Consider the following 27,190-nt stretch of genomic DNA (forward strand, 5'->3'; position numbering starts at 1 on the left):
GAAATAAGCTTATAAAACTCCTCTGGATTTGGGAATAAGGCTCAGCCTACATTCAGTGTAGGAGTCAATGGTAGGACTGAATGTGCTGCTGCTGAGTCCAGCAGTGTCTGTGTACTTGTCTTCTGCCGCTGGAGTCCTCCATACAAGTCCTACATAACTGCTCTAAGGCATGAAAAAGCTATAGGGAAATAACTTGGAGGAGTGGATTTTTTCTGAGTTATGGTATCCCAGAGGAAGCAACAATAGAGCAAAGCTAGTCTCTCCTTTTAACTCACACTGATTTTCAGAACTGAAAAGCTGTTGCAAAAGACCTCCCAGTGGATTTTCTTCATAGTTTTACAATGGATCCTGCTTCAAGCTTCCTTCTTTCTTTCATATGTGAAATGTAGGTTCAATATTTTGTCCCAACTTGCTTTGGTCTTGCACTTTTGCTCTTTTTTTTGAGTGAAGATTACGTTTGGCTTGTGATGTTGCTGACTGCTGCCCATTCTGGAAAGGTGTTCAGCTGGAAGAGCCTAATTCCCCACGTGTTGATGGCCACCATGACAACAGCCAGGCCAATCAGATTTACACCCAGGCCAGCTTTCACCTGCAAATGCAAAAAGCAAAACAGAGCAACTGAATGAAAAAAATAGTTTTTTTTAACATAGGGAAAAAAAAAAAAAGCAGTTTGTACAATTTATACTGACTCATATATAGTGTGATAATTAATGTATAGTGATTTCTAGAGGAAAAAAAAAACATAAATGAGAGCATATGTGTCAGGGTATATGTTGGAGTATTCAGGAATGAATATTCAGGCTAGAGACTGATGCAGTTCATTGTGAACTGCTGAGTTTGTCACTTGGACTTCTCAATCAGATAATCAGAATGGGGAGTTAAACCACACATAACAGAGTGGTGCTATGTGATAAATCTAATTCTTATGCTCTCTTGTGCTTGTCTTAGTAGTCAGTGCAAAAAGGATTGCATACTCCTAAAGCTCTTTAGACCATTACATTCATTAAAAAAAATACAAATAAGAAATGTGTGATCTTACAGCAGATCTTACAGCAGATCTGTGTTCTTAACCTGACAGCTCTATTGTGTAAGAGCAGTTCAGATATCACTACTTAATATTAGAAGCAATATAGTTTTTTTGGTTTTTTTTTTTTTTTTTAATTAGCTGCTTGATGAGGGATTAGGTGTTGGAATTGCATGAAGCATGGGAGGATATATCAGTGCCAAGACTCACCATATCTTTGATCTGGCAGTGCCCATAGCTGAAGACAATAGCATTTGGAGGGTTACCCACGGGCAGCATCACCGCAAATGAGATGCACATGGTGACAGGAATCAGGGTGTATAAAGGGTTGATAAGCAGGGTTTCTGACTGGAAGAACAGAGGGAGAGAAGTGTTTCACCTGATCAATAAAAGTCACAGCTGATAATGGCTATGAAAGGACCCTCTCTGCTGTGAATCACACCTGCCTAATTTCTAAACTTAGGTGTGAAAGTATTTTTCAGTTGGTTGGGTTTCTTTAGAGCAATGCCATAATTTTGAGCTGGTCGTGCTCCAGGGATCTCTCTTGAGACATTTCACACTGAGGGAGGGTGGAGTTTGCTACTATTAAGACATGTTTGCTCTTTCTCCCACTTGTTCTCTGTATCATTCTGCTTTTGTGTCTTCTGGACCTTAACACAGACTGCTGCTTCAGTCTTCATCCACGAGAAGTCACAACAGGTTAACACAAAGAACTTGCTTCTTCCAGTTGCTGAATATGTTGAGACCGTTATGTGATGTCCTCCTGAATACTGGTTAGGAGAACCAGCTGTTCATGATCCAAATTTGCATGGTGAGAAGGCAGAGATGATGGAATATATTTTACAGTGGGCTAAAGAATGAAGTTTTCAGTGGTGGTAAAATTTTCCATTTTAATTTGCATTGCTTTGGCCCAGTTTTATATGAGAGGGAAAGGAAATGATAAACAAGGCTATAATCATTTGGGGGAGGGAAGTGTCTCCAGGTTACTTTTGCAATCTGAAAAGAGAGTCTGCCTTAAGATGGCAGCTCACACTACAAGTAGATTACTGCTCTAAATATTTTTCAAGAGAATCTCTTTCTGCAAGGAGCAGAAGCAAATTTGAACTCCTAAGCCACAGAAACACAATTACATATTGTGATTTGACCATACTTAATATTAACTCAGAACTGTTCACATAATATGCTTTGGGACAATCCCGTAAAATAGTTATAATGGGGAAAGACGATTAATGACCTCCATTCTTGGACAGAAAAGTTTCACATTATATTAAAAAGGGAAATTTTCTGTAACTGCTATTCCAATATAAAATTCATTTACTCTCTTTCTTCTACCTTTGTCAAGAGCATCCTGATTTTTTTCTGCCACTTGCAAACATCTCTGCTTTCCAGAGATAGAAGACAGTATGCTTTACCAGATCAACCCCTTGAACACTTCTAAATCTGGAATAAAATTCAGCACTCCGTTCTTTTCTCACAAGTAGGGAGCAGGTGACTTCTAAGTAATGAACAACACACTTAAAATAACATTAACAAAAGCATCTCGAGTTTCATGTGAAATTCACCTAACTTGTTAATTCCATAATCACCTTTTCTTGTACCTGGCATATGAATTCCTCAGTGCACTTTGTCTGAGAAGTATTATAAATTCCATGATGCTAAAACATTCTTTTGGATGCCCAATTATGTTTTTGTTCCTAGTTTCAAGACTACAGAACAGTAGCTTGGGAGCTGAGGCTGGGTTTTGTGTGGACAGAGTGCCAAGACCCTGACATCCTGAAAATTCCCACAAGCCTGTGAGGAAACAACAGACTAAAAATGTCACTGTTTTGACTCACCATGCTGCATAAAATAGGCAGAAAGATGGTTATGGTTGCTGGATTACTAACAAATTCTGTTACCATGGACACCAAAATGCAAGCCAGCAGAGTTACAGCCCAGGAGGGAAGGCTGCTCAGGGAGAGCATCTGACGTCCAATCCATGTGGAGAGGCCAGAGGTCTGGGGAAAGGACAGAAGCACAAGAATTACTAAATATTTGGTATGTTTGTCAAACAGATTCTTCTTTCTGTGGCAGTTTACATCAGAGAATCTCACCAGCAAATAAACAAAGTTCAGGTCAATGCTTTCTGCATTTCCTTTTGCTCAGTAAGCTAGATTTCACTGCAGTGAAAGACATATATTGAGTGCAGGGAGTGCTGCCTACTGCATTATGTACAAACTTTAAAGTATCCACATCATAAATCCAAATTGGGAAGCATGCAAAGGAATAAAAGAGCATGTTGATAATATGTTTAGGAAGGAGGATTTAAAAAAATCTACACCAGTACCTTGCATCCAGCAGCTAAGGCATAACCTCCACCAACCAACACTACAATCTCCCAGGGCATGGTCTTCTGAAAGTCCTTCCAGGTAATGATGGGCTCCAGTGGGTTAATTTCTGCTGACTTTTCACCATCTCCTATATCAAATAAAGTGTGTGACCAGTATTATACTGCCCTTTTAGCAAAGATCTTCACGTTTTTCACAAGAATAGAAATGATTGAAGATGCATGGGACTACCTGAGAGAGAGGCAAACAGGCAGTGCAAGCCTGTTTCTCTGGATAATCTGGCCTCACAAAATGCAGCATATCAATTCCAAAGATCGTGACTTTCCCTTGGCTGCTCTGTTAATGTAAACAGTTGTAAACCCCTGTGTCCTCATGTTACAGCTTTTTGAGGGACTGTGTGCTGTGTTGTGATATGCATGTGCATATATCTGTAGAGCACAGAGATGGTGTTACAATGGGATTATATTTTCAAAGAAGGGCTATGAAGTAGTCCATGATGCTTGATAAAGTGCATTTAGGTCCCTAGATTTTATCTGAGGACATTGGGGTTTTTTCAGTGCTTGAGTATTTTCTTAAAGGAGGAGTTAGAGAGTGTCATATTTTCCTAAAACTTGTATAATATATGACAACATAAAAATATATGTTTCTATACATTTATAATCTTTACATAAGTCTCTGCAGACAATTCTGCTTTCATACAGCCCTGCTGAAAGACTGGTGCAGCAAACTGATCAAACCACTGAGTGCTACCCAAACAGAAAGGTGAAATAATCTCATTATCAAGAAGACTGTGAGAGAAGCGTTGCACAAAATCGAAACGTTGTCTGGCACTCTATGACCTGTTTTATGTGTATCTTAAGACATTACAGTGATTTCCACTGTATAAGTGATGAGTAATTTTTTTGCTGGGGTTTACCTTGAGCTGATTTTGCATTATAGTTTTTTAATATGGAACTCAATCTAAACCTTTCCCAAAGCTCAGTCCTGAAGTCTAATAACTGCTAGCACAGAAGAGGTGTCAGTCTCAGATTGAAGTTTGTCATCTTCTGGAGGAGACAGTATGAATTACAGCAAAGGAAAAGGGGGTCTGATGTAGGAAAGGCTGGTATCCTTGACTTACCAACATAAAAGTATCTTCTAGGAACTTTTTACAGACAAAAAAAATAACAAAAAATCATTAGATATTAAAAAATGTACCAGTTCTTGTTCTTAGTGCATTCTCCTCACCTTTTCTTCTTTTTCCAAAACATGGCTTTTTTGCTGGAATCAGGAAAAGGAGAAACCCAAGAAATACAGAGACAGTGGCGTCAGTTCGGTAACCTTTCCTAGGAAAAAAAATAGCAAATTTTTCATAAAAACACTTTAACAGAAACATTTCCAAACCAGGTACATAGCTCCAAGCACATTTCTGCAGGTGCAGTTGTATTCCCACATCTGAAGTCATACTAACAGCCTACTAGAAAAATATGCCTGCTTATCAAGGGTACAAATTAGATTTTTTCCCATTTATTAAACTGAATCTGGTATGCAACTTCAATCACAGCTCAACAATTTTCAATATTCTGGTTGAAAAACAAATAATCCCTTTTGGTTTACAAATCTATTAACTTGGAGGTACAAAAAATAGTGTGTTTACTGTAGTGTAAGAAACAGTAAACACATTCTGGGGAAAAGCCAAACCCAGGTGATCCTTTAGAAATGAACTGTAGATTGATTTTAAATTAAATGTTTAAAAGGCTTTCTGTAAAAGTATTCTGAGGAGCACCAAACTCCAGTGATCATCAGAAAATCACAGTATTAGAAATGGTTTTTCTGTCGAAATTTGAATGAAAAATTAAAGTAATTTTATACAGTAGCAGTATAAAGAAAGCTTACATTCAAATCACTTATTCTTTGATGTGCAAAATGTGTTTTAGTAAGCTTTAATATAATTTGTTTCAATATTATTTAAAATAAAAGAAAAATTTTTTTATTTAGTCACCATTCTCAGCAATATTTAATTGAATGGACATTTTCTTGATAAAACACTTTTTGTCAAAAATTTAATTTCAATTATAGTTGCAATATATTATAGTGAAAACTTCTTTATGAATGCACTAAAATGTTTTAACCTCAAAATCTGACCCTCCTATTCTTTTACATTTGAAATGGTTTAATTTACTTTCTCTACTTAACTCACTTTGAATACTGAGAAAGAATGGAATTTTTCACTATACAAAAAAATATAATTTAAGAAAAAAAATCCTAATTTTTGAATAAAGACTCCATTTTTCACTGCTTTGTTAAATGTGTCTGATGATGTCTTAGGGGGGAAAAAATTGTAGAAAGTCAAAAGAAGCAAAGTTGTATTCCTGTGCAGTAGTTATGGGGATTTTACTCACTTCTCAAAAAAAGATGACCATCCTGGCACAAAGCCAGGCTCACGAGTGAACCAGAGCAAGGTCATCAGGATGAAGAAGAATCCAGTCACCATCTCGGGGTAGCTAGAAATAAAAAACAGAGAAAGCAAGGAAGCAATTCCAGGTCTGTCTGAAAACTCCAGAAGAAGTAAGAAAGTAGAAACTGGCTTTAAAAAAGGATAAAAAAATATATGAAAAATAGCAAGGGAGATTAGTTTGAATGAAAGAATTCTAGATTTGGTTCCCAGCTGGGAACCAGCTAAACCCTGTAAGAAATAGGCTAAAAATATCCATCCGTATTTGCAATGCTATCATTCATGGGCAAGACCTGAAGGAAAATATTTCTAAATGCTCATTGTGTATTTGCATTATTATCTGATTAAATGTGTTAACAAGGTGAAGTTCATATTAGCATTCCACTGTAAACACATTCTCCTGCATTTTTTAGAAGGATAGAAAGCCTAAGAGCAAATGACAATGTAAATTAGCACAGATGGTGCACACAAGGTGACTTGAGGATACCTGAGGTGGCTTGAGGATTTTTAATTTAGCATAGATTTACATTAAGAGTGAGTTCATACTTAGGCACAGCCTGAACAACAGTTTAGTTTCAGAGTTTATCATATTCAGGCAGTTGATCTGTCAATATTTCAGTTAAACAGCACAAAAATGTTTTGTGAAGAAGGAATTCTGTGCCATATCAGCCCTTTTGAAAATGAAAATGTTGCCAAATAATCTTTTCAAGATACATTTCTTGCCATTGTGCATAAATATTATGGGCAACTGGGAAAGCTGGACAACCCATGGCATGGGAAAAAGCCTTTTTTGAACTTATATCCACTAAAATAAGTATGTGCCTGAATTAGGAGAAGGGATCCTTTAGAGTTCAAAGACAAACCTGGACTCAGATGACCTTTGAACTCTGGAATAAACTTGAATCTTTCCTTTCTTTTCCATTTTTTCTCAGAAATAAATGAGTTGCATGTTAGCACACATGCTTGTAACAAAGCCTTTGATTTTAGTTCCTTTTTGCATTTTGTTCTATTCCTATACTGGAGGGGAGAAAAAAGAGCTGAGAGTTTTAGAATAAGCTACAAGAGCCCAAGGCAACATGGAGGAAATAGGAGAAAATGAGAGACAAATTCCCAAGGAAGGCAGGTCTGGTTTACCTAACATTTCCCAGTTTCTTGTATTCCTCTTGAATTCTTCTCTCTGACATTTCTTCCCGTTTGGTCTTCTTCTTCTTGCTCACAGAACAAGTCTCTTTAAAACTGAGATAGCATGAGAAAATTAGGCAAGAGTATAAAGAGGGAGGGGAAAAGTAATTAAAAAAATCTCCAGCAATAGGGTAGACTGAAAATTCTGGTATCAGAGACTGTTGGGAGAAGATGTGACTGAGGCAAGGCCTGATGGCAACGGAAAAGGAAATTACTGTGCATGCTATTTGATTAATCTGATTTCAAGTTCTTTTAAGATACAACTCTAGACATAGTTGGAAGGTTCCCAGGGTGCTCTGACTAGTGCTGATTGGTATCACTGAGCCATGGCTGGGCTCCCTCTGCGTAGGCTTCCTCAAGGAGCTGCCAGAAACCTCCCAAAGCTACAGCTAGAGTCTATCATCACGTGGAGAGATTGTGACAGAGGTCAGCTATCAAGAGAAATTTTTCATGGCCTAACTATGCTTTCCTGGGTTATCCAACATATTTGGGGTCTGGTCTGGCTTTTGAAACCATATTTGCCTTGAGTATTCAGGATTCATAACGAGGGAAAGCTGTGCTTGGGATCCCATTAGCTGCCATGACCTGTCTGCTTCTGCTTATACTGTCATAGTAACATTTGTTTACAAATCAGGCACAGCCAGAAAAGCACCACAGAGGCCAGGGGAGTCACCCTGGTGTTTTGCCCAGGTGAAAAATGCCTGTACTTCTGCCAGGAACAAAAAAACACATTTCCTAGCTGGATATATTGAGCCTCCTATGCACTTGTATGGATGTTAAGTGAATCCCTTAGTTTATTCAGTTTTCCTTCATTCTGTAAGAAAGCATGGACATTCTTAATTGAAATTGAGATGCTTTCAAGCTCACTTTAACCCTCTCCTTTTCTTCTTTCCAGAAGTGTTACCTAGCTGTGCTTTGAGCCAGAGATCCCTCCTTTTTCACTCCAGCTGTACCCTCTGTCACACAGAGGTGTAACAGGATCTAAGCCAGTCTAAAAGAGGCAGCAGCAGTGACTCAGGTACCATGGAAGCATAACTTTTATGGCTTTTTAAGGTGATAATAGATGCTTTTATGGTCCTTGCTATTTTAATATCTCATTGAGTACCTCATTAGGCACCAAGCTGTAGCCCTGGCCAAACCATAGACTGCATCTCCCTCAATGTATCTGCTTAAGGCCAGATCCTCAAATTCCTTTGCATTGCTCAAGATCCAGACAGGCCCTATCTGGTCAACAGAAGGGCTTACCCAGGGGTTGCAATTCACATGTAATGTGAAATATGGAACACAATTTTTTAGCTCACTTAGCATTGCTCTTCATCTATAAGCATTTCAAATTTCCTTGCAAATCTTGCTGTTAGACTTTAGTAAAATCTACCAGCAGGGAGAGACGAGGCTGGAAGAGCCATCCAGGCTGGAAAAGAAGAGCTCTATGATTTATAAAGGACAGCTCTGAAGTAACTTCCACCCTTAGCTCTTCTCTGCTGGCAATGATCCTTTGGTGAGTCCATTCTCTTTCACCTTTGACCTGGGCCAGGCAATAACAGATTGATAGCACAGGGCTTCCTAGGAAAATAACATTATGGGGATTCATTAAACATTTATGCAAAAGCATTAGGCAGCTGTTTCAACAGGTTCCAAGTGTTTCCAGGCTCAGGAGGATGTGAAGGCAGAGAATTGAAGCCCAGCTCCCAATATAATATATTCTTTAATGAAGTGCAGTGAATAAAGTCAGAGATTAAGGAGCCTTGGAACCAACTATTTCTCAAGAAGTCAATAATGCTTCAGTCTCTGGTATTATTTAGAAAAACATTAATCAGCATGAAGTCTTGGATGCAATGTGGAATTTCAATTTTTGTTTTAAAACCAAATTAATTGAGGGTCATGTTAGGACCTGTTTCTCCTGAAGATTAAAAGAAAAAAGTGGCAGAGGGAATTTATATTAGCCTTTTAATTTGGAGCTATAAGACTCAGAGACTGACTGAGAGGGGCATGGAGCCATTCACCTCTAAATTACTTCTTCAAATCTAGTCAAGGTCAGCAGCAAGCAGAACTCATTATCAATTTATTCATTGTCCTGGGTGAAATAGTGATGTCAATTCAGTTTACTTTTAAGAGTGAACTAAATCAAATTAAGGCAAATTTAATTCAGAGTAAAGGTGTCTGCATCACAATTCAATGCACATTAACAAATCCATTCTAAATGCACACATTTGGCAGCTTTCATTAACTTTGTAAAGACAATATGTGGTACAAATGACCTAGAAGACTGAAACTTTTTCTTATTTTGGGGCTTAGGGACTGGTATTAAATGTATTTGTCTCTTAGGCTGTGAGTCCCTTCTACTTTAAAGAGAAATATATATGGAGTCTATTTACCTTTAATTTTAATTGGTTTTATGTTAATTTCATTGAACTGGAAGCAGATCTGAAAAGTAACTTGTTCACCTGCAGGTTTTTTTCTATTAATCTTTTAAACTTTGCTTTTCCAAAAGGACTTATAACAATATATTTGGTCCATGAGGGAATCGTGGCTCAAAATTGTCATAAGAGTGGAAAAAAACCCCAAACCAGTTGAAATGCTTATTATGAATTTCTGTCAGCACTTCCTGGGCACTTCAATCTCAAGCAGCAACACTGCACTGCTGTCTATGCAGGGCAGCTAAGCAGTGAGATTTTGTCTGTAATTGTTCTGGCAACAAGAAGGAAATTGTGCCTTAAATTCTGTCATTTGCCAATCAAAACTTCTTTATGAGACACATTTGAGAGGAGCTGCAGATGCCCTGCTTTTGTAATCTGTGTATCTTGAACAACTTTCACTCACTTGCAGCCCAAGAACAGCCAGTGCAGCCAGAACCAAGTCAGCACCAACATGATGAGGGAGATGGGGAAACTGAACAGAAACCAGGTTCCAAAATTCACCACTTCAGCTTTTGGGTACTGGCTGTAAATTAAAAAAGAGGATGCATGAGAAGTTAGAACAGTACAGGGAGAGGAACCTCCAACAGACATAGCTGCAAACACATCTATGAGCATGTTTTACTGTCATGGGGTGAGAGAAAAATCCCATCAGTTTGCATTTGCAAACAGCTGCATTACCTGTGCAGAGTGAAACCAACAGACAAACCGTGCAGCTCTCCAAACTTTTAATACCAGATGATCTGGATTGTTTGGCCAGCTTCAAAAACACTTGGAGATACCTCAAGTGAAACTCCATCCCTACCTGTGGTTTATATTAAAGCTTCTTTTAGGGTTGGCAGTCTTCAGAATGATTTGACCAGAACCTCTTTCTATGTTTTCTCATGGGCCACACAAATATTGACTGCATTCTGCTGTGCTCTGACAAAGATGTTGGATGTGTGCATTTGATGCAACTCTCATAAAACCAAAATCTTGGAAAATTCTGTAAAATCCAAATCCCTGGATTAAACATGACTTATGAACTCAGTTTTCTGTGCTACCACCATTTAAGAGAGAGAAATGAGAGATATCAAGGCAGTGGTGGTAGCAGGAAATGGTCAGAATCAGATCTGAGCTTGGCTGTGTTTCTGTGCATGAGAATTGCCACCATCTCCTGACAGAAAAACATTCCTGTTTCTGACATTGAAACATTCATGTCTTTGAGAGCCCTGGGCCTATGATAAAGGAAATACTCAGGTGATCACAGAGCTGCTTCTCATCTTCTCTGAAGCAAATGCATAAGGCCACATATCTAAGTTGGTTGGTTGGGGTTTTTTGCACTATATGTTGAGCAGCTGTTTTTATGACATTTTTTCTTTTGTGTGTATTTCTTTGTCTTCTTTGCTCTATCTTCATAGCTTTAGTGTTTACTTTTCTAGAGTGCCTGCTGCCTTTCATGATAACCACTATGTCAAATCAAAAGAAGTTCCTGGAGAAACTTCAGTGTTACCACACTGAGGAGTTTTTACTTTGCATGAGAGAAAGACACGGCTACGCGGCAACCTTCAAACATTAACCATTGGTAATAACATTAGAGTAGAGGAAGAAGCAAATTTTCCTTGAAGGAGAGTGTTCTTCCTAGGGTTTCTTGAGGTAGGAAATGACTCACAAGGATGATAATGACCTCACCAAACCCAATGCCACTTACTTGTTGAAGTGCTCGAGGAAGATGAGGCTGGTGGAGGTGCCGATGATGGTGGTCAGCCCGCCGATGGTGGCTGCGTAGGAGATGCTCAGCGAGAGGCATTTGCACACCATGTGGTCGTGCCTGCTCTGGTACCTGCTGCTCAGCTCCGAGGGCTCGGGGGGCAGCACCAGGATCTGAGCCTGTGGGGGGACACAGTCACAAGCAGAGCAGGTGATCACAACAGCAGCCCAGCTTGCTCTAATGCCAGAGCGACACGGTGTCGCCACATTTCTCTTCACAGAGAAAAGCAAGGCACAGTTCTTCCCAAGGATCTCTGAGATTCACATTATCTGAACCTCAGAGAATGAAAACACAATTCTTATCACTTGTTGTGCCTGTGTTGTGCCAAAGTAGAATGCAATACGGAGATTGTTTATCCACAGTGAGGATGTTTTGTTTCCTTGTGTGTCGGGACTGTCACCCGACATTCAGTGCAGTGTGTGCAGTTGTGTGCAGGGTTGAGTGGCTGGCAGATTCAGTTTAGATGAAATAGATATAGTATAGTATAATAAAGTAATTAATTAGCCTTCCGATATCCATGGAGTCAGATACATTCTCTCTCCCATTTGTTGGAGGCGCCTTTGATTTGCTATAATACAGGGCCCAGAGAAGCAACAGGTTTGTGTAAGAGAGGCCAGGTTTTTCTTCACAGGGATTAACTGGGATCAGTCCTGGAAACTTGTCCCAGGGCCTAAAATGGCCTAGTCTGTGACAAAAATGTAGGACAAGCAGTAATCAGGCTTCTGGCTAAGGTTTGGGCCAGCTCCAGGTCTGATTGGAATATCAGTGGGATACCAAAATCCTTTGAGGGCTGCAGGGACGGGATTCCAGCACTGAGCAGAAGGAATCCATAATCCTTGAGGCTTAGGAGCAGCCACCACACAAAGGCTTGGTGAACTTTTCACACTTAAACGAGCTCAGGGCCTCTAATTAGGGATGGAGTGCTGGGGATCTCAAAACAGAATGGAAAAGGCTGAGCTATGGGAATATGGAAGGAAAAGATGCCAGAAAATTTTGCTCCAAAAGAAGCTTTCATACCAGTGACAGGAGAATGTCTATGTTGGTAGATCAAGTCCTTATACTGGGAAAAAAGGTAGAATGAGGAAAAAGATAGCAAGTGGTTCAGAAATGTTTGTTACATTTACTAATTTTTATTTTGATTTGTTTTTGAACTGTGAACGCAAATTCATGTGTTGAATTTAGCCTATTTTTTCATGCCCATAAACTTATGCCATTAAGGCACTAAAAAATTGTCATCCAAACAGCAACCTCTTCTTGGATCCACTCAAGAGAAGTAGAAATACTGCAATGAATTGATTTAATGGAGGATTTTGAGGCTGGATATTTTGGAAGACAAAAAGGAAGTGGATACTCAGAGTACCCAACAAAGTGGATGAACAGATTAATGGTCTGCTTTTTTCATTCTGAGTAGGCTTTTTTTGTGCCAGGGGTTGTTATTTTTGAGTTGGGCTGTTTTCCAAGGAGGATTTGCAGAAACAAAGTGGCTATTACAGTCAAATAATAAAGGAAACTCGTGATCACATTACTGGATGTAAAGCTAAATGAATTGTCCTAGTCATTGGGGAAGGGTCTTCTGAACACAACTGTGATGGGTGCATCTAAATGGGAGCAAGAACTGGCAAAGGGCCAAGCTGGGGCTGTGCTGAGGTGATGGAGAATGATTCCTTTCAAGGAAATAGTAGGGAGCAGGTGATGTTCACACCTGATTTTTGCCTCACCCCCAGATCTAACATTTCCTTACCTGAGGCAGGTGCTGCCCATTGCTGGTAGAATTCATTGTTCCAATAGGGTTGGCTTTCATGTGCACACCATTCATACCCTGCAAGGGGGAAAATGCCTTTGCATTAGCCTTTCTTGTGTTCCATGGGGCACTTGTGAATTTGTGATGCTTTGTAAAGGTGACTGGGTGGCAGGCTTTGGGGGCAAAAAAAGAAAAAGAAAAAAAGGTTCCAAAACTACAAGAAAATCCAACACACTAAAATCAACTGTTAATTTTAAATTGGAGACAAAAAATTAAGCTCCCTGCTTTTTTTTTTTTTTTATTTTTAAGTGATTTTAAAGTCAAATTATAATGAGATTAGGTCTTCCTCTGGCCTGTCTGAGACTCTAACAGGTCCCTTGAGCCTGTGACTTTGTGATGTGTACAGGCTGCTGCAGCAACCTGAGAATTCTCAGCTTCAGAAGCTGGCAATACTGGAACAACGAAAGATCATATCTGGATTTGCTAGAAACAATTTGGAATTGTTGGTTCTCTGACTGGATCTCAGGATCTCCAGCAAGGAGTACAACAGGCTTCTATTGTTTTGTAATTCTCTTTTTGGAGCTAATGTTCCCCAATTGATTTGTGCTAGCAAACTGACAGGTTAAATACAAAGCAGGACATTCTGCAATACCTAATATTTGCCAACAACCACCACACATTTGAAATAAAGGGACCAGCAGGTTTTTTTTCAGAGCTGTGTGCATTTTGCTCTGCTGGTTCCTGCACTAGAAGACAGAGTAGCACAGAAGATACCACCTATGACAATACCTTTGAGTGCACCAAGGAGCTCAAGTCAGTAGTAGAAGCACTAAAAACAAAGAAAGGAAAAGATGCTTTAAAAACGCCTGTTCATCCAGCTACTGCAAGAGGGACATATCATGGGGAGGAAGGGAGAACTAGTGCCTACTGAAATGCTGAATAACACTTATTAGAACCTCTTATGTGGGCTCTTGGCCAAAAAGTAAGCCATTATTATGTTTCATAGCTCAATCTCTAGCTGTGTAACAGTGGAGTTCCACCTCCATGCAACAAAAAAATTGTTTCTTGGTTTTATTTACCCCATTCTAGGAGAGGACTCCACTCTCTGTGGAGTGGAGGGGATCACCAGGCAATCCAGCATCACTGCTGCCTGTTCAAGTTCTTCTTCTGCCAACTTTTCCAATGCTGTTTCTGAGTACCCACCTGTACCACATTAAAGCCTTCCCTAAAACCTGCTCTGTCTGGCATGTGGATCACGCAAACAATCCACTGAACTTACTTCCAGAAAATGTGCTACTTTTCCTGCCAATTTCAAAGCTCTTTTTCAAGTAATCCCATTTTAATAATAGTTCTGTTTGAAATATCGCACATATACTCTTCAATAGGGGTTAAAGGGATTGATGGCACAATGCCAATCTGAAGATTTGATTCTATATTGCATAGAAAATATGGCTGGGGTAAAAAGAGATAACAGAGGGAAGATTGGAGAACCCAAATAGTCTCTAGACTAATGAGAAAACTATTTAGATCTTGCAAGTTAAAGTCATTAACCTGTACTGTTTGAATGATAATATTTGCTTTAAAGCATATTAAAATCTAAAGTAAAAGAAACTTGTTTCTCTTTTGTTTTGAGCAGTTGCAAACAATACAGGAGGAACTCAAAAAGAGACTGTGTAAATTTGTTCTCAAACTTCATAAGATGCTCCTCAGAATTGGCCTATAATAAATTTTTAGAACATTAGCTTTGTATACTGTCTTGTATATCTTGAACTGATGCTTAATTAGATCGTTTGACAAAGAAATTATTCCTGTACTTGATTTACCCTTTCCCCTTATTAGATTCTTCCCCAAACAGAAACTGCTGGTGTTTCAAAACTGTGAAGAAATTAGTCTATATTTAAAGAGATCTTCTACAAATTTTGTAGGGGAGGAGGGGTGGTTTTTTGTGGGTTCTCCCTCCCCCCATGTTCCCCTGCCCTCCACTCCCATCTCTCTTGAATGCAGGCAGTTCAGACTTTCTTCAGGAAGGCTCTGTAAGTGATATATCTGGATATGTCCTGTGGGTAGTCTGTGCTGTACTTGGATCCTCTTCATCACTGTTCCTTCAGGGGAACAGAATAAAAACCTGTTTTTTAGAAAGGGACAGCCCTATCTTACACAGCACAAACACAGTTTCCAAAGAGCTATCAAACCCCTAGAAATATTTCCCTTCTCCCTAAAATATCCATAGTGTTAAAAAATAAATAAATGCTGCAAATTCTAGTGAGATCCAGAGCATTGCATGAATCCCATTTATCATGTAAGCCTTCCTTGTCAGTCACATGTGACACATTCACTTGTAAGGTTCTGCTTGCCCTTCCTGGTTCTACTCCTGGGTTCATCTCATTGCAACCTGTGCAGGGCTCAAATGTCCAGTCCTGGTGTACAGGGGTCATTCTTACTCCTCATTGATGAAGATAAGCTCCAGGGAAGGCTGCCCGTGCTTTTCACCGAGACCTGCAACAGAGGAACAGAGAGAGCCCTTGGGGGAACAACTGAGCTCAGCCCCTGGCTCACACCCCTGCACCTGGAGGAGCTGCTGCAAACAAAAGCTTTGTCCAAACACTCTCAGGTGCTCCCTTGTTGTGGCACCTATAATAATTTTATTATTTTGTATTGTACTGATCATGTACATCTGGCAATTAAAAGACTGTGATACCTACGTGTAATAGACAAGGTTGGATGAAATAATTTACAGCCTGGAAACTGTAAAGTGAGAGAAAAGAGAGATTCTTTTCTTCCTAAGCCTTCTTCTTCTGTGAAGGAATGAATAAAGTGAACCTTAGAGCTCTTATCAATTTTTTATTATGGGATTGTCAAGAGGAAACTTCTGAGCCTCTTCTAAATTTCCTTGACTTTATTCCCAAAGGTTTCCTTCCAACCCTGTAAAATCTTTGGCCAAGAGTTTATGACACACAGCTACAGCAGATGCCCTGATTCAGTATAAATAATTTCCTAACTCCTATTCTTCCATCACTTCTAAAATTTCCTTTGAAAGGAATATCAGAGTACAAAAAAGAATATCAGAGTACAAAGAGTACATATCAGTGGTTTTGGCAGTATAAGCCAGAGAGATCTGACCTGCATAGAATTTCAGTAAAATGTATCAACAAGTGAGTTCACTGCCAAACAAATGAGCAAAGAGTGAACGCCAATACTGACAAATACCTATGGGCTTGTTTTCCTCAGCAGTGGTGCTGCCTGCAGCCGTGATGGCCTCGCACTCCTCCTCAGCATTCACCAGCTCCTGGAGCACTGCCTCCACGATGGGCATCACCATGGCTGTGCTGGAGGTGTTGGAGAGCCACATGGAGAGCACCGTGGTGCAGCACATAAAGCAGAGCAGCAACCTGGAGTGCAGGGCAGGGAAACACGGGGAGTCAGAGGAGGCAGAAAAAGGAGGGAAAATTTGTAAGCTGTAAAACTCTGAGAGATGGGTATAAAAATGCCCCAAACCAAGGAGCTTTTGCCCATGGATGGGAAGATCAGAGTGGCTTCAAGCTGCTGCTCCCAGCCTCAGCCTGCCCCAAAGCCAAGGGTGCACTCACATGCCTGGCTTGGCTCCAGCCATCATCACCATGCGCAGGGCGATTCGCTTGTGGAGATTCCACTTTTCTACAGAAGCTGCCACACAAATGACACCCATGAGGAGCAGGGTTGTGTTCTTGAAATACTCAGCAGCCACCTGCATTAAGGGCCGGGGGGAAGCAGACAGTTAAAAAAAGCAGTAAATACAGAGAAATCATCCTGAATGAGAAGAAATACAGCATAGTGCATTTTTGCTTCCTCAAGTAAGAATGACAGGGAAGCTGGAGAAAATGAAGAATTCATAAATCAAAATACTCTCTTTAATATTTTTCTTGTTGTGTTTACAAATAAGGCTCTATCCCCTGTTGTTTACAGGCCTCTGAGTTTTGAAGAGATCAAGAGAAATGTTATATGTGCAAGCAGGATGCTCAGTGCCTGCAGTGAGTCAGTCATACTCAGCTAGGCTCAGATGGAAACAAGCACAGACTAAAGTGCACTGAAGGCAGCCTATTCATGTGCTTCAGCTGTTTTTTCCTTCTGGAGGTGTTGTTTATCTTGCCTATCTTTATTCTATCTTGTTTGGCTTTTGGGAAAAATGTGGCATCCCTAGAACTTACTGCATCAGAATAAAAGTCCTTTGGGAGTTGCTCTTTGAATGCAATAAAAAAAGGGTCGGTATATTTCTGCAGTAATCCACAAATCCTGTGTCAAAACTTGTCACATTGGAAATCCATTTCCATTTTATCAGGAAAAGAGAGAAAAGTTTCAAGAATAAGAACTTTTATTTAAACACAATGAGCAAAACCCATCACTGCCTCAGGAAAATATTCAAAAATATTTAAAATATCCAAAGCAGGAATTGTGGATGTAGGTCTTACTATAATATGAGAAGATATTCTGTGAAGCAACTGCAAAAATGACAAATTAAGCAAACCATAAAATTCTTACTCAAACATACACACATAATTCTGTAAAAACAAACAAAATGGGAGAAAATAAGAGTTACAAAGAGATGCTTGGGGTCTAGCAAAATTTTTCATTTCATTTTTATGAAAACCTTCCTAGGCTGTTGCTGGAATATTTTTCAAAAAATGTCATTTCTTCAGTTTAAAACTAGTTCTCTAATGAAATGTAGGTGCCAGCATTTTAAAACTATTAAAGTCAGAGGAAGCAATAATTTTTTCCATTGTCCTCAGTTATACTGATGCTCCTCCATAAAATGCAAGAATGACAATAATATTATTTTGTGAAATTTGCAACAAGTTATATATCTAATGACATTTATTTAATAAATCCCTATGGTGACTTAATAGACTTGGCCATCATAATTGTGTGCCAGAACTTTTAAATATCACCTTTTTGGCTTTCTTCCACCAGTTTCTTTCTCATGAACTTTCTTTATTTTCCTGCTACCTTTTCAAAAAATAATGAGGTGAATGAAGGAAATCCATGAATCCAGCAGCATGAAGAATCTGGGTTTTTTTCTCCTTTACTCCTTTCACAGCCATTTTGGAGAAATAAGTGAATGCTAACAGTCTCATTAATACCAGCATACATATATATGACACACTGGTTCATGCTCTTAAGCCCCTGTGAGTAATTTGTAGCTTAAATAGCAGTAATTTTCTAGGCAAGAGTCAATCCAGAACAGCAGATTGGAAATAATGCTCCAGAGTTGTTTACTTTTGCATGCAGGGATTTATTTCAGCTCCTAAAGCAAATAATACATTCTTTGCAGTAGTCTTACTGTCATTTTATTTTCTATTGCGTTGAATTTCTCTCAGGCTGACATTAAATTTCCTTCTCCAATGTGCTGCCAAATTTTTAATGAAAATGCCCAACTACTTTACCTTTATGTTAGGAAAAAAAGATTGTGAAAATACTGAGTTGTGTTGGTATGAAAATGCATCTCATTTTATTACAAAACTTGGGGGAATAAGCAGTCATTAAACTCCCAGCTCATGCTTGTTTCTATCCATTTGTGGGTATTCCCAGAGCTAGATTGTGAGAAAAATCCAACAATTTTATGTTTGCTACATATTCCTCTGCATTCTTATCTGTATTACTCATCCTTAAATCAAATGTGCTGTCCCCTCACTCCCCCAAAAAGAGATAGAAAAAGGCAGGGGAAAAAAAGTTGCAGAGAAAATAAAATAAATTCTTGGCTTATAATGAAAGAAATTAACATTCAAAAAAACCTCAAGTAAGCAAATTCAGGACTGATCATAGAAACTTTTCTGTACAGCTACTCCTTTGCCTAAAAACTTATGGCTACAGTGCAGCAGCAGGTTACAGCTTTGAAAAAAGGCTAGACATCCACCTTGATAACGAAATTATCCAGCCTTTTCCAGTAAATGGTAGCTTGTTTTAGCCTCTTGCCTTATATGTAGCCTCTTGCCTTGTATGCCATCCACAATAAATAAAATTGCAAGGAAACTTAACAGTGAATCCTATGGCTGCTGCTCACATGGATTTGAGGAGGGCAGATGTGACAGTGTTCACAGGGGTCTGAGGATGAGGGAAGAGACGAGGATCTGACTCCATGTTTCAGAAGGCTTGATTTATTATTTTATGATACGTTTTATATTAAAACTATACTAAAAGAATAGAAGAAAGTATTTCATCAGAAGGCTAGCCAAGCATAGAAAAGCAAGAATGATAACAAAGGCTTGTGTCTCGGACAGAGAATCTGAGCCAGCTGACTGTGATTGGCCATTAATTAGAAACAACCACATGAGACCAATCACAGATGCACCTGTTGCATTCCACAGCAGCAGATAACCATTGTTTACATTTTGTTCCTGAGGCTTCTCAGCTTCTCAGGAGAAAAAATCCTCAGGAAAGGATTTTTCATAAAAAATGTGTCTGTGACAGGCAGAGGTGGGATCCTGTGGTGCAATAGGTGTTGGTCATTGTTGGTGAGGCAGGAGCTGAAAGGATGGACACCTCTCCTGGCTCTTGTAGCCTGTCTCATATCCTACATCTATCTTCAGATGAAGAAAGAGCAGGTGGGACTCAGTTGCACCTTACAGGATGAACACTCTTGCCTCTCATGCCTCTAAGTCTCACTGCTGCACTAAGATCAGCCTTGTTCACATAATTAGCTGAGAACAAGAACATGAAATGATAAAAACACACAATGGTCTGACCTCGCTGGACTTCATGACCCCAAAGAGAGGATACAGGAAGGCAGGAACCAAGGCTGCTGCCCCAAGGGGCACTGCTTCAGACACCCAGTACACAGCTGTCACCACAAGCACGTAGGCACACGAGGCTTCCTGCAGGGACAAGCACAGAGGATGAGTGTTACTGCCCACCACATGCTCTGGGGAGCCCTGGGAACTCACCCTTAGGATTCTTCAGACTGTGGGTGCCTGGGTTTAAAAAAAAAAACCAAAAAGGAGTGCATTGGGACCTCCAAAGGTGCAGCTGTTTGGGTGTGAAATCTTGGCTACCTTCTCAAAGGAGGGAGTCAGTCAGAAGATGAGGATAATGAAAGTTTTCACATAAAAGCAAAGCATTGGGATAAGACCATTTATCAGCAAAACAATGGCATAAAGTGCATTTGCAAATTTGTTTGTTTTCCATAATCCAATATTTACCAGGCACTTAATCATGACTTCTCAAATTAGACCTGTTGACCTGTTATCTCAGGATATTTGTCCCTCCAGTCCTGGACAAAGACAGGAACTGGTAGTTTTCAGGACTGTAACTGTGTTCACAGGGGTTCTTGGATAAGGGAAGAGATGAGGATTTGACTCCATGTTTCAGAAGGCTTGGTTTATTATTTTATGATATATATTACATTAAAACTATACTAAAAGAATAGAAGAAAGGATTTCATCAGAAGGCTAGCAAAGAATAGAATAGGAAAGAAGAATGATAAAGGCTTGTGGCTCGGGCTCTCTGTCCGAGCCAGCTGACTGTGATTGGCCATTAATTACAAACATCCAACATGGGCCAATCACAGATGCACCTGTTGCATTCCACAGCAGCAGATAACCATTGTTTACATTTTGTTCCTGAGGTCTCTCAGCTTCTCAGGAAGAAAAATCCTCAGGAAAAGATTTTCCATAAAAGATGTCTGCGACACAGGACCAGATGAGAGCATTCATATTTGCCATAAAACTGCCTTGTAATTATATTGGGAAATGCTCTAGAAACTTGGGGTTGGGGTTTTTCATTGTTTTTTTAGTTTGCTGGGTTTTTTTTAAGCAATGTGCAAACAGTTTTGTCAGCTGATTTTATTTGCTCAGATAATTCCTACAGACCTTGGGAAGAAGACCACAGGACTGAGGGGTTGGAGGCAATGGAGTTAATCAAACAAATTTGCTGCTGTCCAAGGTTCTGGTTGAAAAAGGCAGGAGAGCATCATGGTGAGCAGTCATGGGGAGCTGGGGTATGATAGATAAAAGTGCTATCTGCTGAATATTCTTACAGGAAAACACAGCTAGTGAATGGAAGTCTACTGGTCCATTTCTTTAGAAATGTCTTTATTTATGGCTCTCATTGGACTCTCCTTAAGCTCAGTTTCCTATACTTAGCAGTAGTTTCTGTACTTGGAGACCTGGGGATGTCTGCTGGTAATAATTATGGAAACTATCCTCAAGAAAAGGTTTTTCCTTTTCTTTCTCTTTCTCAAATTTGAAGCCAAGTCCTGTACTTGCCTTAACCTGCTGTTCTATGGTGGTTAATAGATCTGCACCAATTTATTCCAACTATAAATTTATCTGTTCTTCATTTTGCACCAGATGCTCCATGTGAACCTATCAAGCCGTATGGAGTCACAGCTCACAAATGGCTATTGTTTAGAAAATTCACAAATACTATTTGAGTCTCTTAAAATATAATTTTATATATTATACATCCATCCTGGCTGGATGACTTCTAAATAAAGCACTTTTCAAGAGGCCTCACAAGCAATTCTCACAGATCCTTGTGCAAATCAAAGAGCATGTTTTACATTTCATTGTTTTCAATCAGTTTTGTGAACAAGGTATCAGGCCTAGTGAAATTATACAGGGATGTGGGTTCAATGGAATTAATCAATAGCTTGTATTTAAATTCATCTTTATAGATGTCATTTTTTCATTACCTCTAAAAAAGAGCCACAATCAGATGTTCGTTTTTGAAGTACAGCTTATAGTAACAACAGGCATAACACAGCCCAGAGAGGAAGTTAGGATAGGTTGATATGTACTATTTCCTTTACTTGGGCAAGAATTCTAGCCAAAGTTGCTCAGAAGCTTGGATTTAAATTAGCAGCCAGATCTTGCTTTGACTCCTGTTTCAGAAAAGTGTAACATTAAACAGTTATAATTCAAAAAAGCTAGGGTGGGTTTATATTGGATATTGGGGAAAATGTCTTCAGCTGTAGGGTGAAACTTAGCTCTGAATTAGCCAACTTGCTGCTCAGTCACGTTTAACTACATTATACCTCAAGGTTAATATTCCACAGAGAGCAGAGCATGGGGCCCTTTTTGTGACCTAGTGACTCCAACGCACTTTTAATTTTTAACTCATTAGCTTCTGCTAATGTTTGCATGGGTTCTGCATCAGATTCAGCAGTTGCCTGAGGAGAAAAATAACTTCTAATTAAAGAAGAATCAATGATTTTTTCATTTTAGAGCAGTCCAGATGTAAGATCCAAGGGGCATCCAAACCATTTTCTCACTCCAAAAATATACTTCTCTCTAATTTCTTTGAGCAATTATGTCATTTTCTATTACTCCTCTGTGTGTGGCAAAAAAAGTGGGCTGGTAGTGAAAATGGGATAGGACAGAGGGAATTTGCATCTCTACCAAAACCTTACTGGGATGGGCACTAAGTCTTTGTGTTTCCCATACACTAGGCTGTTATCATTTTCCAAAAGAAAAAACCCAAATAAATTGCATTTTTAAATGGTACAAAACTGTAAGCAAGCACTGGGAAAGCCAAGCTTGCTAATCTCCACTAAAAACTTAATCGGCTTGTCTGGCAACTTTATTTATTTTCTCTGCTGGTTTCCAAGAGAAACCATATTAATCTCTTCCATTTAATTAAACTGAGTTTATATATTTAATTAATGGTTACCAGAGCTACTAAGTATTGCACAGAAGCAGTGGCAGTGTAACTTTAACTGTTTCCCCCTCCTCACTTGTTGTTTTACTGCTGAAGAATTCTGTTAAACCCACCTCAGAGCTTGAAGCAGGGAATAGGAAAACGTGGTGGTTGGAGGGACTATAATCTAATTATCTCTCTTCAGTCAGCCCCTTGGGTTAAAAGAAGAGCTGAGAGGAAGCCATGGCTAAAAACTCCACACTAAGGGTCATGCATAAAACTTCTGTAACTAAAATATCCAAGGATCTCAGAATGCTTAAAAGGAAGAACAAATTCTATATGTTGGAAATTTGCCCACTTATTTGCCCATTGCATATCTTGCATGCAGACATGTGGTTAAGCTCTGCAAAGAGGTAGTCCAGCCTCTGGGATAACATCTTTGATTTTACGGGATCATGCTGAAATTCCATCCTTCAGCTTGCATAAATAAAACCAAAGGTGAAAGAAAATGAGTCAGCTGTGGCTCTCCAGAGCATGTTCTGTGCTTTAGGGTCCATTCTGCTGATTTGGCACATCAAGGGGCCACCATCCCCTGATACTACATTCTCACAGCCCTGCCAGCAGGTGACTTTCAGGCGTCATCCAAATGTCCTTGACTGGGTGCAGGGTGGCCACAGCAACAGTGGGCACAGAAAGCCTGTCCCCAACCGGCTGAAATCATGTGGCATTCCTTGTGGTATCTCTGGTGGCTTCATGGCAAAAAAAAGAACCCCAAAAACCAGATAAAGATTACAAAAAAGAAGCAAAAATGCTCACATGTCACTGTAAACAATGAAGGAAATAAGGACAGAAGGAAAAAGATCCTCAGTTGGGAAAGCACACACTTTTTTTTTTTTGACCTGAAAGGCATTTATGTATGTCCAAACCTGTGGTACAAGTTCAGTCATAACTCTGGAAGGGGAAAAAGAATTTGAGCAAGTTTTCTCAAATTTATTCTTAACACATTTCTTTTCACAAAATAATGTAAAAGAACCTGTGGACTTTATTCCCATTAGCAGCATCTACCACCACTCCTTGTGCTCTCTTTGATCTCTTTTGCCACTACACATGTAATGATCCTTTGACTTTTCCAGAGATGTGCTGGTATCATCATAGAAACTGCAAGCTGATTCCCTGCAGAAATGCAAATATAAATGACCTGGTAATTTCAATCCCTATAAAAAAGACAAAACCCCTAATATAATTGCAAAAACACAAGCATGTGAACAGGCATCAAATTTAATCTCCACATTTAAAAAGTAATCATAGTCAGTGGGTTGTAACAAAATAAAATCTACACAAAAGCACTTGGATAGTGTTCTGTTGACTGAGTTTAAATGGTGTAGATGTTTTCTTAATAGCACTATAAACATTTGTCCAGCCCTTGCTCAGATTGTCAGCTGTGCTTTACCCTCTGTGGTCACTCACATATCTACAAAGTGGATGTAAATCTCCCCTGGATGGATTTTCACATCACTTTGCAGCAAAGCAGCACCATGAGGTGCAGAGTAACAGTGCAGAGCAGCTTGTGCTGTACAATAGCAATTCCTGCAGCAATCCTGTCAGTGAACTCCTGCTTCTGCAGCCACAAGGTGCTTTACATGAGCATGCCAGGGAGCATCTCTTACCATGTCACCCTTCCAGGGGCACCAGGGGAGATTAAACCCCTCTGCAGAGCAAGCCTGTGTGACAGGATGAGCCTTTCTCTTCCCTGAAGAGCACAATTGTCTGTTATTCATCCGCTCTCTTGAGATAAAAGAGATGAAAAAGCACTCTAAGAGAACAGCCAAGATACATGGAAGTTCAAAGCAGGAAAACTCAAAGTGCAACACACAGTTCAGTGGTGCAGGAATGTTTCCTTGTTATGAATTCTGGTTTATTTTCCAAGCAAAATGTCACTGTTTTGTTTTTGAAATCAGCTATGCAATTTCCAATCCTTTGCATTTCTATTGGGTAAAGTACCAGCATTCATAAATCCCCTGATACTTTATAAGGAAGAATGAATCTTTAGCAGGGTAGAGGGTGGAATTGGATATTGCTGCACTTTTTGGACAGATTTATGTCTAGGTCTATGAGGAAGGACAAGCTGCAGATTTTTAATATATTGCAGATTTTGATAAATTAAACATCACCACCTCTCTAAGGCAGAAAAATGTTGCTATGGGACACAAAATAAAACAATATGGACACTGGAACTTCCAAGGTAAAAAAAAGGAAGTTTAATTTCTGACTGTAACATTTATAGATTTTCAAAAGTAACAGAGGATTGGAGGATGACAGTGTCACCTCTCCAATGACACTGGACAAACTAACAGTCCATCAAATTTCTCCTCCTCCAGAAAAGAATGTAAACCAATAATTATTTACATAAAACTGCGTAAGAAAGTTTGTTACAAGAATGTAAACATCAGAGGGCTTAGAAGAACTGAGAAGAACAGGGCAACAGAAAAACATTGCTATTTTATGAGTTAGAAAGAGATCCAACATTTCTGCTTCAAAGCAGTGCTTTTCTAGCTTCACCTGGCTCTGCTTGTGACACAACTCAAGGCAGCTCTAGCTCTCAGAGATGGTTTCTCAGTGACCCTCACAGTCCTTCAAAGATGAGTCTTTGATTTTTCTAAGCTCTGTGCTTCTTGACATCTTTGTCTTTCCTTCTGCACGCTGCAAACTTAATCAGCAGGACTGCCTGCTGCACTCAGAGTGTTTGTTTAAAAAAAATGAAAATGTACTTACACTGCTGGGGTATATGAGTGGCAGAGGAAGCAGCAGAAGTGGAATGAGAACAACGAGCAGGAGATTTCTGGATTGGAGGATCTCCTTCATCACTGCCATGCTCCTTCTGGTGCCTTTCTTCTCCTTCATGTTCTTCTCTGGTTCCTCAGATATTCCAATTTTCATGCCACGTTTTCCTTCACCTGTGCCTGGATTTCCCTCAAAAAACTCTCACAATCTCATGTCCTATCCCCACAGCCACCTAAAATATCTTTCTTGCTTTATTTATTCTTCAATCTGTTGTTTTGAAAAGGTTTTTCAATTAAAAATACATTCAGTTTAGGTAGGGCTCACCAGCACATCCGAATTATTATCACACCATAACATGCAGAGGTTTGCAAGTTGGAGCATAGTGATCTTTTGACAAATTTTCTTTTTAATTCAGACTCACAGTTGTAGATGTGTTGTATCCTTATTCCCATGTCTTATAAAGTTTTTTCTTCCATCATCTAGTGGTGTTATTTCCTTTTTCATAAACCAGGCAAGATATGTTTTGAGCTGCTGCTTTTCCTCTTGTTTGATAGTCTGAAAATCTCAAACACAGCTGATTTTCTTCTGGACGATTACTGAACCAAACAATTTATTTTCCAAAGCATAGAAGTAAATTTTCAGGTACCTCTTCTTTAAAGAAAAGACCAACCCCCCCCTCCATTTGCAGGTCCTTCAGATTTTATTTCTTTGCTTCTATTTTCTATCTACCTTTACCCTACTTTTGCCCTGAGCTTGGAATTCACAGGGCAGTAATTCCAACATGGATTATACTTGATCTCAAGACAAACATTTGTTAAAAAGCTACAGGCAACTCTAATTCACCAATGAGGACTGCAGAAGGTAGAAGTTGCTCCACCCATTGTCCCAAACCCAGTCAGAACATTTGAGAAAATCAACAGCCTTCTGACATTCCTACAAATATATAAAAAGACCCTTTTTTAGGCTGCAGAACAGTTTGTTATTGTTGCAAGGTCCCTGTACTGATGATAAATAAATAATTGTTGTTTTCTGAACAGTATCTTTTGTCTTTGTGTTTCTTCCATCACAACCCTTGAATGTCACTAATTCAGAAGGCAGGGGCTGATCTCTGTACTGACTCCTGTGCCTCGAGTAACCACAGGGTTCCAAATCAAATTGAGAACTTTTTGACTTTCTGCTCTTGTCTTCTAGGGGAAAAAAACATTTCTCCAACTCTTATGTTATTAATGCTTTTTTTTTGTGGAGCAGAAAGCACTGGAGATTTAGGAGTGAACCCACTGGCTGGTTACATGCACCATCTGTAGACAGACAAATGTATATTTGCCCTGTGTCTCATGGGAAGAACACATCTAGGATTTTCCATGCCCCCCAAACTTGCTTGCCTGTCCTCTGCCAGAAATCTAAGATACAGTTATTAATTTCAGGGAGAAATCACCCTGCACATCAAACTCCTCTGCAAGGCTGCATTTGCCAGGTTTCCAGGACTCAGGGTCACAGAGGCATCACAGTCCAGTCTGGGGAGCTCAGTTTTTCACTGGAAACCTGGCAAATGCAGCCCTGCAGAGGAGTTTGATGTACAGGGTGAATTCTTCCTGAAATTAATAATTGTATCTTAGAGTTCTATATCTCAAACCTTCCATCAAGCAACAGAACCTTGAGACATTTCAGGTAAATTTAACAACTAGATCTGGAAAAAAAGGTATAGTTAATGTAAAGATTTTGGGTTGGCCGATACAGCTCAGGATCTCTTTTTTTCAATAGTTTCAGAGAAACTAAGTAAATAACAACAACAAAAAAAGTCTAAAGTGTTTATATAATGAAAATTTGTTTTATTTTAAATGGAAAAATTACAATCTTATTTTGTATTTTTATGACCCATAAGGTCAAAGGGTGGATAAAATGTGCCCTTTAGGGGTAATGGTTTTCTAACC

General features: G+C 39.4%; 1 protein-coding gene across 1 annotated transcript; it reads right to left on the reverse strand.

Moving 5' to 3' along the window:
* Positions 1-26,024, reverse strand: SLC13A4 (solute carrier family 13 member 4). The gene is made up of 16 exons (XM_054281922.1): positions 25,251-26,024; positions 19,589-19,717; positions 16,460-16,596; positions 16,080-16,261; positions 15,314-15,368; positions 13,662-13,701; positions 12,873-12,950; positions 11,072-11,250; positions 9,788-9,907; positions 6,920-7,021; positions 5,733-5,834; positions 4,579-4,676; positions 3,351-3,481; positions 2,860-3,021; positions 1,235-1,372; positions 1-589 (listed from the first exon to the last, which is right to left on the reverse strand). The coding sequence occupies exons 1-16, from the start codon at positions 25,413-25,415 to the stop codon at positions 452-454; spliced, it is 1,956 nt and encodes a 651-aa protein (XP_054137897.1). The 5' UTR covers positions 25,416-26,024; the 3' UTR covers positions 1-451.
* Positions 26,025-27,190: the final 1,166 nt, after the last annotated feature.

The sequence above is a fragment of the Melozone crissalis genome, unplaced genomic scaffold (assembly GCF_028551555.1).
Source record: "Melozone crissalis strain CALT ecotype California unplaced genomic scaffold, PUWL_Pcris_2 ptg000033l_1, whole genome shotgun sequence".
Lineage (NCBI taxonomy): Eukaryota > Metazoa > Chordata > Aves > Passeriformes > Passerellidae > Melozone > Melozone crissalis.